General features: G+C 48.8%; 1 protein-coding gene across 4 annotated transcripts in view; it reads left to right on the forward strand.

The window, feature by feature from the left end:
• The window catches only part of Tbc1d1 (TBC1 domain family member 1), a 198,287-nt gene extending 184,025 nt beyond the window's left edge, over positions 1–14,262 (forward strand). For all 4 annotated transcript variants that reach the window (XM_028868133.2, XM_028868134.2, XM_028868136.2 and 1 more), the window contains 2 exons: positions 7,850–8,023; positions 12,508–14,262. In XM_028868133.2, the coding sequence (XP_028723966.1) occupies positions 7,850–8,023; positions 12,508–12,708 (375 nt within the window). In that variant the 3' untranslated portion in view covers positions 12,709–14,262. The remainder of the gene's footprint in view (positions 1–7,849; positions 8,024–12,507) is intronic.
• The last annotated feature ends 883 nt before the right edge of the window (positions 14,263–15,145 follow it).

The following is a 15,145-nucleotide window of genomic DNA, read 5'->3' on the forward strand; positions in this document are numbered from 1 at the left end:
GGGGGGGGGGAGTGTCTGGAGTGTCGCTTTCTGAGAGGAGCTGGTTCTGACCACTTTGTGTGATCACAGATGTGCATCAAAAGACGAAACGTATGACTGGGTGTGTATGTTGTGTGTGTTAAAGGCAAAAGGCAGCGGGAAGCCAAGTGTGCTAACAAGGACAAGTTATCAGTAGTTCATGTCATGTAAGAGGCTTCCCTCCTTGTCATTTGTCCTTCTGAAATGCACACATCTGTAAGGTACCAGATTTGTGAAAATGAATGCTTTGATTTTTCCTCTCAGTGGCACTAGTTGCAATGTTCAGAAAATGACTTTCCTGTAATCAATAGGAGGCTGATTTCATGAATCTGCTCCATGTCATTCTTTTGCTCTTCTGTTGTTACTGTTGGAAAGTTTTGGCATCTCTAGCTTCCATATGCAAGAGAACCATTACTCTGAAGTGGTGGATGTTTTGAGTAGAATTAGCTGAGAATTACCTAGAGCAGATCATGAATGGTTTGGGCTAGGTGTAGAAGCCAATATCCGTTCTATAGAACAGAGACTTTTCCGGTAATGACTGCTGATGAAGAAGGATTGAGATACTTAGGGGTGCGAGGGTCACCGCCAGAAGTGTGCAGAGTCTGTGTGGCTGAGTGTATTGATGAGACGTCTCTACAGGAACAGAACCAACAGACTATGTCATAATTCGGAGGGGGCTGTTACATTGCCTTCCATGATTGGAGCCTGGGTGGTTTAATGGCCATCTTCGTACCTTTGAGCCAGAGAATCTGCTAGCTCTTCAGTTCCCAAAGCCAGAGGTCTCCGGGAAAGCAGTGGTGCAGTCCTGGTCACAACGGAAGGTCTGCAATCCTCCTGGAGAACTGTGGGTTGACGGCGGAAGCAGCTAGAGTCTGGGGTCTGTAGTGGTGGCACCAGCAGTAGCCACCGTCGCCCAGGAGCAGTGGAACTTAGCTTGCTTGCCGGCTGCTTCTCCCCCACACCCTACCCCGACCCCTCTCTGGTAGGGTCTCACTGTGTAGCCCTGGCGGCCTTGGAGTTCACTTATGTAGACCAGGCATCATGAGGTCATGACAGCTGCTAGGCTTAAAGGCTTCCTCCTCTTGCTTTTGTGTGACGAACCCGGCCTCTTGGATGGTCCTGCTCACATAGGACTTCCTCCCGGGGTTGTTCTGCCACACACCGGTCTTCTCCAGAAATACCCGCACAGACACACCCAGAGCCTGGCTCCACTCATCACCCAGCATCTCTCAGTCCACTCGCATTAACAAGCAAAGTAAAGCATCACACAGAATGTACTGGAAGGGGTTTCATCGTGGACCACACTGCAGAGTCAGCAGTCAGCTCTCCTAAGCCTAGAACATGTTCTGTAGATAAAATCTAGATAAGTCACTTAAACACAGATGGTGAAATAAAGCTTTTTTTTTTTTAAGTAAATACTTACGTAAGGATTTGATCATTCTTTAGATAGCTCAGCACAGTCCAGTGAATCGCAGCCAGATGCAGTCTCTGCGATTCTCACCCGCTCTTCTTCTACCTCAGGGTTAGTATGAAAGTACAGATCTGGCCAGGGAGAGGGAGGGCTTCCTGTCGCTCATGACCTTGCGTCTCTGCACACTGCACAGGCCGATGGTGGTGAGGAGTTCTTGTCCGCAGTGTGCATACTTACCTCTGGCTAACTGGATGGCTCCAGTTCTCACCTGCCTGGCACGGTCGCTCAGTGTGGACCGATGGGTCTGGCTGGGTCTTCTTTTCTGCCAGGTCCTAAGGAATCTGAATCTACACATGACCTCATGCAGTCAGGTCCACATTCCTGAGGACAGAGAGCAGCTAATTAGCTGGCCTGTCCTCACTCCGCTGCTGCCGAGGGGAGAGGTGAGGTTTGGGGTGCGTCTCCCCTCAGAGTGCTTCAGCAGCTGCCCACACCACATCTTAATACAGGACTAACTCTCGATTCTCTCCATTTCTGATGTTTGCACTAATCTACTCTCCCCTTGCAGTTTTTGTTGCATAGACTTAATGTCTCACAGCCTGAGGTAAACCCCGAGTCTTGGCTGCCTAGATTGAATCTGTGTCCTGTGAGTGCTGACTTAGCCTTGTCCCAAGGCAGGTCATTGGTCCACCTCCTGAGTATACAGCCTCGGGGAAAGGGGAAATAATGTTTGTTTGTCTGTCTGTCTGTCGTCCCGCCCCCCTCGCCGCCTTTCTGTGAAGAACTGTACTCACTGGGAGCACCAGACACCTTACACATCAGGTTCCCTTTCAGTATTAGAAGCTTAGGATTCTCCACACAGAAAGACAACAGTCTGTATCTGTGTACCTGAGTTGGTTCAGGCAACTGCTCTGAACTTAACATGCAGTACTTAGCCAGACTCCTTAGCAGATCTAGGTCATGGTATTCCAGTTTCCATTTTCAATGAGATTAGGCAGGCACAGCACCCCATATGCAATGGCAAGGCCTAAGTGGGGGAGACCTCGGGGTGCTGGGTATTGAGTGTTGGAGCTCACATAGTTTCATCCATCTGGGCCTAGAAGAATGAGATGATTCTGGATGGCCAGCACTTTTGTGTGGAGGTTAGATAAGCGCTGTTTCAGATTTTCAGAAGGCCTCTGCCGCATTTACCCAGCTCCGCCTCTGCAGCAGGTAAAGGGATGACGTAGCCATGTTACAATAGACCATTAGAAAGGCAGGCTGTAGTTGGCTGAGCCACATGCCAGAGGCACGGGAGAAGAGAACAGAGAGTAGTTAATTCCAGTGCCAGAGGTGTTCATCGTTGTGCTGAGGTCGTGAGGGTGTGGGCTGGGTGAAATGGACATCTGGAACCCAGCTTTCATTCCAGGAATAGTCGTGATAGAAGACGGGTAAGAGTGCAGGCAGCTAGCTGCCCTCCTCCTGCTCGTGTTTCAGTATGGAACCTGACCTCTGAGAACTCAGGCCTCCGCCCCTTCCCCTCGAGAGGGTATGTAAGTCTTGAACAGAGACTGGAGAGCGAGTCTGAGGTGTGCAGCAGATCACTCAGCGGCCCCAGGAACTCCCAGCTTCAAACCTGGGAAGTCCTCCTGGTGGAAGAGTGATGGATGCAGTTATTGGATAATGACAGAGCATGTAGCCTGTGTAAGGGGAGCCGTAGTGGGAGGGTGGGATACCCTCTCTGACGGTTTAACCTTGTTTCATTAGATGCCCTTTGTGGACTCCTCGAGCAGCTGGGACCCAGCTGGGACCCAGCAGGCTCCTGGATGAGTGTCTGGGTACGTACAGGGTTCCAGAGCCCTGGCTTAGTTGGGACATGCTGGGAGCAGCATCAGAGGCATCTCCAAGGTTGACTGTCCGGGACAGAAGAGCTAGGGTCTCCAAAGCCAGTCGCCTTCCTCAGTGTGGTCTTGTGCTCTCCACAATTCACAATGCAGTAGGCCATAAGCATCTTCTGACCCAGAAAGGGGCCCTCTGGGAATTATCAGTACTAAAGAGTGTTGCGAGGCCAGAGTGGCAGTCATACTCCAGTGAGTACTCTTGACTCTGAAGCCTTGATTCAGGTCACAGCGGGAGACGTCAGTGTCAGCGGGCTGCTTTGAGAGGCAGGTCTGCAGCCTCTGCAGCCTGGCTCAGTTTTTTGCACCGCTGTCCCAGACCAGCACTGTCAGGTCCTGCGAGGACTTGTTAGAAGTGGAATCTTGGGCCCCACCCAGCCCTGCCGACTCAGGAATCCGAAGGTTTATGAGATCCACGAGACTGCTTGGAAGCTGTGCCGTGAGCAGCGTTCTTGAAGAAGTTCCCAGTTGTCCCTGACCTTGTGGGGCAGAATCCATTCTTGACAAAGTCCCTGTGTTCGGAGAAGGTACTGCCCAGGGTGGCCCCTGTGCCCTTCCATGCATGAGCCACTGCACTGGCCGAAATGAGTCGTTTGTAAAAGGACAGTCAGGAGTTGTCTCATCAGGAGCGTGGAGTGCCTCGGGGACAAGTGTCTTCTTAGCACTGCCACGTGTTGTGATAATCACAATCAGATTGACTTTCGGTTAGCTTTATTATCATTTTTAAATCGACTATAGACAGTATGCCCCTTTGTTTCAGATACCCAGGCAGCCTGCTCTACTGTCCTGCCCTAATAGCCACTGAGACCCACAGATTGGGGAAGGGCCTAGAAGTTAGGAACGTCCCAAGTATGTCGCTGGTTCTGCAAGCCGCCAGTCAGGGCCTGAGTTACACCATGTTGAGAGACTGCAGAGAAACATCGAGACTTGAGTAGCAAATGAGGCAAGAACATAAACACACAGGGAGAGCCATCCAGCAGACACATGTCTGGGGAAGTATTGAGCTTCATGCGTAATTTAAATTTCTGCATAGCGTATAGTGCCTTGCCCTGCTGGATTAACAAATTGACTCTAATAGCAGTATGCAATGCCAAGGGCATGCAGCATCTGGCCCGTGAGTACACGCTGGTGGCACTCTACCTTGATTGTTCCTGCATGGGAAGTGGTTTGGCAATAGGCATCACACGCCAGTAAAACATTCAGACCCTTCTGGTGCCGTAACCCCAACTATTGTAATGCGTCCTTAGGAACTGGTCCAGAACACCAGGAAGGCCCTGTGTGGAAGGAAATTTTCTTAGAGTTGTCATGTGTAATAACAAAAAATTGGAAGTACCAAGATGTCCAACATTTACTAAATGGGCTGATATGTTTGTGGTATGCTGAGTTGGTAAAGAACCATAAAGCCATTTATTTTGGTGGTTATGGGGAACATGGCACCACATGAGAAAGCCCTTAGAACATAAACTTAAGTGAAAAAGTGACTGGGATGGAATATTTGATGTTCTGTTTACGGTTAGAAGAATGTGCTTGTGATGGTGAAGCTGATGGAAGCTGTACTGGTGACTTTTATTGTCCTGCTTCCTACATCGTAGCTTTAGTGCTTTGGTGACTTTCTGACAGAACACCTAACATAAGGAAATGAATAACTCCTGCTTTGACAAACAGAAGAAAACGCTCTTTTCAGCACTAAAATTCAGGAGCTTTCCTGAAAACCTTGGAGAAACCGAGACAGGCAGGGTAGTGGCGGGCACGAGGTCCCTGGTGTTCGAAGATCAAGTGACATCCGAGAATACCCAGAAGAAAGAAGACCAGGGCTGGTCCTTGCAGCTTCGTGGAGTGAGCATGCTCAGGGAATGGGTTATCGAGGGCTCAGTGGGGAGGAGCTATGTTTGTCCAAGAAGTGAGTCGCCCCCCCCCATACATGTTGATTTTTCCAGTTGACACACAATGTATATTCCTCTTTTCAGCTCATTGATTGGGCTTCTCTGAGATTCCACTATGGAATCAGGCCTTAACCTTAGGCCTTCCTGCTTTTGGTTTTTCCTTTTTTGCTAAGAACTGGCCCCATCAGCCGGCCTCTTGTGCTTTCTAGGTATGTAAGACTAAAAGGCCCTCCCTGCCGTCCCTTTATTCCTCAACCCCTTGCCCAAGGCATTGGCCCAAGAGTCGTACATGTTATTCAGGGAGCAGGGCTCTCGTTCCTGGGATACACCTCCAGTCACGGACTGTGTTCTGACCGGCCGGATGCTGCTGCAATGAAACTAGACAGTGAGGACCTGGGATATTTATTAGGAATTGATGGAGGCCCAGAAGGCTACAGAGCCTGTAGTCAGCCTTAACCTTAACACATTATCAGTCTGTAGAAAAGGCTTTGTTGCTAAGGATCCCAGGACAGGAAATGAGCTCTAAAGTGGCATGTGTGGTGCTCATGCCTGATTAGTAATTACACATGTGTGCCATCCCAGGCTGGTTTCACGGTGGTTCTTGTCCTGCTCACCTTGCTCAGAAGCTCCACGATGCACGTCCATTGTAGTTCTGCTCAGATGTGAGGTTAAAATCCGAAGGTTTCTGACAAGTGTGCAAACAGACTCCCGCTCTGATGAAAGCTTCCCAGGCATACGCTGGGGACTTTTGTGAACTGTCTCTTGGTTCCCAGCTCAGTGCTGGGAAGTCTGTGCTACTGCGCATAGTAGGAGGTCAGGAACTGAGGCCCGAGAGGTTGCGTGAGTTGTTAGAGTCATTCAGAGAGTTGCCAGTCATAGCCTGGGCCAGTCACCAGGGGTGTGAAATGGGATGGTAGTCCCCACTGAATTCACAGTAACTCTCGGGCCAAAGGAAAATCAGGTAGATACAGATAGCACGTGACTTAGTCACTACAGAATGACTTTTGAAATCTATTTAGTATTAATCACTGAGTTAACCTGAAAACTAAGAAGCTGAAATTTTCATCTCAAAGAGAACAGTAAAACAGTTGGGCATGGGGAGAAAGTGACAGGGCTTTGGAAGATAGCCTCAGTGCTTGTGGGGGCCCTCAGGGAAAGCTGGCTTTCCAAGGCTTTGAGGGGTGTTGTTTCATTAACTAGGAAATGCAGTAGAGTTGCTTCCAACCTTCAAAAGCCTTGACCTTACCCGCTGGAGAGTGTTCTGGACTAACAGTCTTGTTCTAGAAGATTGTAGCTGCCTGATCCACCTTGAGGGCTGTGAGAGTTACTACTTACTCCCTGTCAGCTCGATAAGAGAATTATCTAGGGGACAAACCTCAGGACTTGCCTGACAGAGTGTCCAGGTTCCTTTAGTTAAGGGGAGAAGACTTAGCCTAAATGTGGGCAGCACCATCCCAGGCGCTGGGGTCCAAGCTGATGAGAAGGAGGTAGTGAGCTGAGCGTCCGTCTCTGTCCACTTCCTGACCGTGGATGCACTCTGATCAGCCCCATCATGCTCCGCCGCTGTGGTGGACTCAGCATTCTTGAACAGAGCCAAAACAACCTTCGTTCTTCAATACTTTGGTTGAGCATTTTGTCACAGCAACAAGAAAAGTAACTAACACGGTCCTGTGCCGAGTGGCTTCGACCTGCAGGGTTACCTTCCCCACAGAGCAGGGGTTGCACTGCGCAGCCCCATGGCTGTCTGCTGGCCTCTCTGCCGCCTGTCACTTCCTCATCGTCAAGTGCACACACTGCCCCTTGAGTCACTTCCGCACTTCGGGGTTGCTTCGCACGTGTGGCTCTGTCACCAACCACTACTGCTGTTGTGGGAAGAGACAGCTCAGACATTGTTTGTGCTCACTCGTCCACGTGGGTGACAATTGGGGCTGGCTCGGTTCTGCAGAGGACTTTCTCACCAACAGCTCCGTGACTTGATTGTTCTCGCAACTTGGAAAACCCAGCTGGATCGCAGCTGAACTTGGACCTGGTGGCTGTGCAACAGGACATGATGTTAACCGATAGTCAGTGTATTTAATAGAGCTTGCAGAGAAAACATGCAGCTCTCAAAAACTAAAATGTTGAAGGTCTTTTTGGGGTTTGGTTTTTGTTTTGTTTGTTTACTTATATGTATGGGTGTGTGTATGTGTGTGTGTGTGTGTGTGTGTGTGTGTGTGTGTGCGCGCGCGCGCCACCTAAGTACCTGGCGCCTATGGAGGCCAGAAGAGGGCATCAGATCCCTTGAAATGGGGTTATGGCTGCGAGCCACCATGTGGCTGCTGAAAATCAGACTGCGTCCTCTAGAAGAGCAGCCAATGCTTTGAACCGCTGAGCCCTCCCTCTAGCCCCTTGAAAGTCTTTTAAAATTTTTTTTTTTCCTTTTTGGCATTTTAGAAAAAATGTATCAGGACCTATGCTTATTTTATCCTTTGGAATTATTTCCAGATGTGTGTTACTGTCTTCGCTATATAAAATCATGACCTTCTCAGAGCTGAATTGCCTTGTCTTTCATGGGTATTACCAGTCATGGTGCACATTGGCGTGAGTGTGTATACGGGTCCCTGTGCTTGTGGGAAGCTTGTCTTAGTTCCGGAGCCTGATGACTTTTCTGTATCTAACAGGTGTTTGAGATGGACATCGCCAAGCAGCTGCAGGCCTATGAGGTTGAGTACCACGTGCTCCAAGAAGAACTTATTGATTCCTCTCCTCTCAGTGACAACCAAAGAATGGACAAATTGGAGAAAACCAACAGCAGCTTGCGCAAACAGAACCTTGACCTCCTGGAACAATTGCAGGTAGAGCAGGTTTGCCGAGCCGCTTCCCGAGCCTCCATGGGTAGTCGCTCATTAACTCACCAAAGGCAGCAGCAGCCTGGCCTTTCCCAGGCCTGGAGGACCTTTCCCACCCTGCGCCGTTTGTAGTTGCGATCAGAGGTAGCCCAGGAGAATTGGCCCTTTTATTATGGAGCAGACAGACTGTCCTTGCTAAGGTCAGACAGTCCTGGAGCTTTCTGAGCAGCTTTTCTACACTTAGCTTTGCAGGAGACCGGCCCAGAGACTAGACCGGATGCTGAATGCCAGCAATTGTGCTTTGAGTAGTGATGAGACAGTCCTGGGCTTTCATTGCCTGGGGGTGAAACAAGCTAGGTCCTTGGAGAGATATTAAAGGGGGGAGAGACATAGAAGTCTGTTTGGCAGAATAAACCAGAACATACGATAGTTATTTGTAAGTCTGCTACAAATGCAAAGATTTGTTTATTGTGGGACACAGTTCTCTCCTCTAGAACCTTCCATCTTAAGTGGGTAAATGCAGGTGAGGACACAGAAGAGCTGCAGTATAAATAGTGCATGCAGAAAGGTGAGGGAATGAGCTTTGGGACACAGTCCAGAGGTCCTTAGCATGCAGGACCCAGCGAGGCTCATGCACATGGCCGCCAGGCCTGTCCCTCATCAGTGTGATGGGAGCAGAGGAAAGACCTCATGGCAGAGTGTGGCTCCTCTGTCAGTCAATGGCACTAAGTAGTAACCCTGTGTTCTCCTTGCTAATAGTATAAATGAGAGAATGTGTCAAGTGTTCAGAAATTATTATACGGAAGGATGTTTTTAAAATAGATTTTCCATGGCGTCTCTGGGCTCCATAGAATATGCTCTCCATCCTTATCCAGTTCTGATTTTTCTCCATAGGAAGCTGCCACCTCGCAGGCATGAGTTTATCCATGATGTAAGAAAGGTGGGCATTTGAGAGGGCTTGCCTCAAATGCCTTCCTCCCAGCAGGCTCTACTACAGGAGACTAGTAGATCCTTACTGCATATAGCACACAAAAGCACGTTTTCCTCACCCATCCTAACCTCCAGGCACATCTTAAGCCAACTGCGTAATTTGTCCTTACTGAAAATTTGCCCATGTACACTCTTCCCTGGAAGTCTCAGCTGTCGCCTGAGGGAAGTCATAGGGGACAAAGAGCCTGCTCGGTCCCACAGAGGCACATCGTGCACTCGGTCGTTTCCAGTGGCTGCAAGTCAGCAGTGGACCCCTGACATGGCCATGAAGGGAGCGCCTCCCAGTGAGCTCACGCTGCATTTTGAAGCATTCAGCTTACCACAAGCGGAAGTATGCACTAGATTTGTTTCTTAGGCTAATGCTTATGTTCGTTTTTGGGGTTTTGAAAGCAGTGAGACACTGCTTCTGTCTCAGGAGAGGGAGTTGCAGATACTGCTGAGAAACCTGCATACTGCAGAGAAAGCATCCATGATAACTCGTGATCACAGGTGCCTCCTGGATCCCCTCCTCTCTGGACCAAGTGGTTCTAGGAGAGTTGGCTGCAGGGTTTCGGGTCTTGCTAGCCTACTGTGGTTACTGAGCCTGGGCTAGGCTGGGCCGGGCCGGGCCCAAGCTGAATTGGACACTGCTCTTCTCAGAAACGCAGGCGAGGGATTGTGGTGTTATATAGTTAGGGCCCTGTGCTGTTTAGAGGTCGTTTTCCCATGGTCCTCTCTGGAAGTTAAGTATCTATCTCATATGTATCTCATGCTTTTTATGTAAGAAGGTTTTCAGTATGATCTCAAAGTACATATTTTTTCCCCTGGAGTATCAAAATTTACCTGGTTTGTAGCTTGGTTCTATTCATATAATTGATGGACAGACTGAAGTCCTATTTATCTATTTTATACATGTTTAAGAAAACTTGATGTGGCACAAAAAGCCAAGCAATGTACAGTGTTGCCTGTTTGTTCTCATGTGGAGAAAGAACACTGGAGTGAAATACTAAAAAAGATGACCTGGGGGGAGTTGGGAAAGAGGGCAAGATGGGGGTAGTTTGGAAGAGGAGTAGTTGGGAAGGTAGACATGACCAAAGCACAGTGTACATTTGTGTGGGAATGTCACAGTGAAACCCATTAACAATTATGGCTCCTAACATTTAGCTTGCCAAGACAACAGTGGAAATTACACTCTCCTCCCTTACTGTGAGCACGTACTGTCTTTTCTGCAGCCCTAAGCAATGTCAAACAAAATCTCAGATGAGTGACATGGGCCCCGCATCCCGATAGGATGCATACAAGCATAGGGGGGTCTCTTCAGAAGAGGGTGGGAGAAAAATGGTACCAGCACGCTGTTCACAGTTCTGCTGGATTGCGCTATAATTCACAGTACAGAACATTCATCCATTGTTGTGAGTGTGTCGAGCCGTGTTCGTGATGCATTAAGTAGAAAAACAAATCACCACACAGACTGTGTGGTGTGCTTTTCTTTAAAAGTATGATGTATGTGTGTTCTGTGAAAAAAAAAGAATATGGAAAGATCGTGCACCAGTAACTGGTGCTGTGAGGTAAATTTCAAATAACATGTGCTAGTTTTTCAGTATTCCACTATTTCTTTCTCTTCATCCAAGTACCTTGAGTAAATAAACATTTAAAAGTTAAGTTTAGTGTCTACAAAGTACATGCATTCTGCCAGAACTTGAAGTTCAAAGGTATTTTTAACTTTTGTAAGGGGCACAAGTTATTCAAGTATGTGTAAATATATTAAAGGAATAGTGATCATAGATTAGTACCAGAAATTATTTCTGACAGTTAATAGATTCTCAAACTATAAATGCCAAATTGAGATTAACGTATGTATGTCATCTAAATTAACAGATTAGAAATAATATTATTTTTCCAAAATTTGAAATGCTATTACAGGTTTTTTTATAAAGTACTTGTGATATTTCTAAAACGTTCTTTGTCTATTACACTTGACTGTTAGTAAAAATAGGTTGACTCAAACTCCTAGTTGTCCAGAAACAAGAGTTGAAACTCTTGAACCTGCCGTTCGTAAGATGATTTTGTGTGTTGGGTGGTGGTGAGTAGAAAGGCCCGGGAGCATTTCCCAATAATCAGCTAGCCCCCAGCTGAAAGGCTTCGGGAACCAGATCTTGAGAGAACCCAGACATGCTTTCTCTAGTCTACTGAGGAGACCTGCCATCTGTGCCATTGAAAACATCATGCGAGTTGGTTCACTACTGAGCCACAGGGAAATGACCATACACACCGGGTAGCACTCCCTGAGCTACATAGCCCTCAGAACAGAGACGAGCCAGGCCCAGAGATGAGAGGGTTCCACTTGAGGACACGCACCAGGCATGCCCACCCCGTCCCTGAGCCCGATGAGCTGTGCCTTCCAGTCTTTTCCCCTTTGGTTTTCAGAATTCTAGCATTACAACAGGGGCTAGACTCAGAGTCACAGGTTTTCTGTCTCGCACGAGGGTTGTCTTGTTCAAAAATACAATTTTCCCAGTTTTGAAAATGAAGTGGGGAAATAGATGTTCCGTTTTTCCTAGCTAAAATAAATGGAACACGCCTAAAGGGGCTGGCCTGGACTAAAAAGGTAGGCCACCCCTTAGTGTCCAGAGTGCTGTAAATACAGCTGGGCACTGAGGAGCAGGCCAGAAAGGCCTGGAGCATGAACTGCAATGTTGGAACTGCTTCAGGGCTCTCAGAGCGCCTCTCAGGTCCCTACAGCCTACCGCCCCTGGATTGCCTACCCTAGTGGATCGGAGATAGGAGCTAGGGATGATGGAGCACATCCCTGGCCTGGTACATGCTGGGTGCTAAGGATGTGACCTAAAGACAATGTTTTATCCCCAAGAGAGGCCAGGGCTTGTTCTTTACCGAGGTTGATGGTGGCCAGAAGCAACAGTACAGAGAAACCTCTCAGTAGAATGCTGTTTTTGGCATTCTGTGTCTCATGGAAAATGCCTAGTTTCCTGTAATGATGTCTTACTACTCCATGAAAAATAAGAAAAACAGACTTGAGGTTAGAGAGTTGTCCCTAATACAAGTGGCCTGTCACATAGAAGCCACTTGACCATCTGTGAATGTGAAATCAGTTTGTACGTGTAGATAGACATACAGTTAGCTGGACTAGGCCATGCTGTGTGCTCCCATCTGGTCTATCACAGCGTCCTGTGTGTACGTGAGCCGTCACCTTCTCCCAGCATACAGATTGGGGGTCCAGTTCCCTCTGTCCCCTGATGCTGCTTTCTCAATCCCTGGTCCCCAGAAGGGCCACACCAGGGAAGAAGATTCAGGAGAATGTCAGGGTGTTTGTCAGGGCCCAGCCTGCCTGCAGCAGAAGCTGGGATAGTTCTTGTGTGACCAGAACTGATCATCAGTAGGCTTGTTTCTGCCAAGACCCCGCTCCAAAGTCCCCCAAGGCTGAGTGGTGGCCTTCACAGCAACCCGCTCTTGTGTAATCAATCACAGGCAAGTACATTCTCTCTTCTCCTCCCGTTCTCCAGGTGGCAAATGCTAGGATCCAAAGCCTTGAAGGCACGGTGGAGAAGCTTCTAACCAGCGAGAGCAAGCTGAAGCAGGCTGCGCTGACCCTGGAGCTGGAGCGCTCCGCCCTGCTGCAGATGGTGGAGGACCTGCAGAGGCAGAGTGCTCAGCCCAGCACTCAGGAGCCGGACTGTACCCAGCTCCAACCTACAGGTGACTGACGGCTCCCAGGAGAGACTGCACACCGCTAACACTGTCCAGGCCTTAACCGAGAGAGGCAGAGAAGAGAGAGAGGACTCCTCAGGAAGGAAACTGGCTCGCAAGCCCGCAGATGCTTTCGAGCTCAGCCTTGGAGTTGGGAGGGCAGAAGTCCCAGAGTTCGTGTTGTTTTCGGTTCAGATTCCTCCCCTTTCCAGTCCTGGTTGTTGTAGCTTTAGACGGCATGGACGTGAATAAACGTACCTTTGTGTTTGCTCCTCCTCCAGAGGCACGTTGTCTGAAGAGAGCATTCATGGCACCCGTGTCTCAGAAGCAGGAAGGGCTTGAAATAATTCCTCAGGCTAAAGCGTGATCCCTGTCAGTCTGCAGGGAAGGTGCCTGTGACCATGCCCTCGGGGACACCGTGAGCTACTGTGGGTCTTTGTCCAATTTTACAGAAACCTGAGGTGACCGTGGGGAAAGAATGGAAGGGGGTTATTTAAATTGACTCCACAGGCACTCCCACTGGTACTGAAGAAGCCTGCCTTCTACACAGTTTTCCTATGTTTTTGCTCATCCTTTCAAGTCATGGTAGATACATGTTTCATAAGGAGATCACAGGTTTTAGATTCCCTGTTCTTGCTAGTGTGTGACCCGCAGCTATGGGTCTGAGATATTTATTTGTGACTGTTTCATATCCACACTATGGGGTCACTTATTTATTTTTGTCTGTTGAGTGATGTACCACAGCCATGTCTTCCTTGGAGCCTTGACCCCTTGGGAAGCTGATTCCTCATGGAAGGAGCAGAGCACTTCAAGAGGTCAAGGGGCTCCTGAGATTCTGAAACTTTGCCAAAGGAGCGCGGCTGAAATTGCAATCAGATGTACGGCAGCTGACAGTTTTTCTGAGGTAGGGTGTGTGTGTGTGTGTGTGTTTTGAAAAGCACTCAAAACACAGTGACTCCTCCCTTGGGATGGCGAGGACCCTGTGCCTTCAGGCAGAGTGCTGCTCACAGTCACCCTGCTTTCAGCTGGTCCTGTGGAGAGCGTCACCCATGTGTGCTGCACGCTTTTTTTAAAAAAAAAGAAAAAACAAACAAAAGGCTTAGAGAAGAGCCAGTGGCCCGGCAGACTTGCTGAGTATTGGAATTATTGGCCCTGCCCCGTGCTCTGCTGGTTGGCCCTCCAGTTCCACAGAAGTCTTTACAGCTCTCCTGTAGGAAAGAAGCCTTTTAAGCCTGGGAGGGAAGGGGGACCACCATCCTTGGGGTCATTGGGATGTCCTGGCTGTTTCATAGGGACACCAACTGACAACTGGTACTTAAGACTCCCTCCCGCTCGTGGGTCAGAGGAGAGTTGTCCTCTCCACAAAGCAACATGAACCTTCTTCCCGTTGCCTCTCTTCAGGTGGTTCCACCAAGGGGTAGTTAGAGGAGGTAACAGTGGAGGGCTTCTTCCCACATTGTATTTTATTATTTGAATGTTTTAAAAATGTTGAATTTTGGACATACTATTACTGTTCAAAAACCTTGAATCTACAGTAAGAAACAAGAAAGCAATAAAACAGATAATTCACACCTGTGTCTTGATGGTGTCTGTTTTCAAACTCTGAATTTTGGCTTTGCAGCTAGGGTAATGGTGACTTCAGTGTGCATGTCCCCTCGCCGTTAGCAAAGTCACTTTTGAGACATTAGTTCTGCCTCCAGTGTCAGTGCCCACATAGTCATGATGTTGGGACCCTTCTCCACAGGGTATGAATGTTAGCGTCAACGAAACGGGCTTCTCCCGTTGGATGTACACTATCTGGCATTACAAGATTGTATCAGGCCAGAGCGCCATTCTTACCCCTAAGGCAGCCTGTAGGTTGGACATTGTCACAGCTGGTGACCTAGCAAGGAAAGACATACACAGAGGCAACTCACATCACTGTGAGCAATCTCAGGCAAGTTATCAAATCAAGGTCCGCGTTGCGTTTTTCTCCCACCGCACAACCCGGCACCTGCACGTGCACTTGGAAGTTGTCCTTCTTTTGTTGCCGTTCATGTCTTGTACACTTGAGTCAGACCCTCAAGCCCTGCCATGTCGATCCTGGGTGGCGCTCTGGTAGGGGCCTAGGCTTGGTTGTCCCTTTCCATACATAGGTAGGAAAGCGGTGTCCCCTCGGGATTTGGTTTGGTTGAATTGGAAGAAGAGCTGCTCTAGAGCTTGGGAGACGAGACTTTTTTCTCAGCTGTGGGGCTGGAGAAGTCAGGGCCAGAAGGAGGGTGATGACTCCAGAGGAGACACCAGCCATCTACGATTCCAGTCACCGCCTGCAAGAGCGGTGTGAAACTATTGGAAAAGCTGCCGTTGCCATAGTGACCACTGGTGGCTCTGTAGCCAGGGTAGAAAGGAGCTGGAAGCGGAAGCAGAGGAGGGACACCGGAATTACCACGTGCTTCCATCACCTGGACAAGGTGA

This window comes from Peromyscus leucopus, chromosome 10 (assembly GCF_004664715.2).
Source record: "Peromyscus leucopus breed LL Stock chromosome 10, UCI_PerLeu_2.1, whole genome shotgun sequence".
Taxonomy (NCBI): domain Eukaryota; kingdom Metazoa; phylum Chordata; class Mammalia; order Rodentia; family Cricetidae; genus Peromyscus; species Peromyscus leucopus.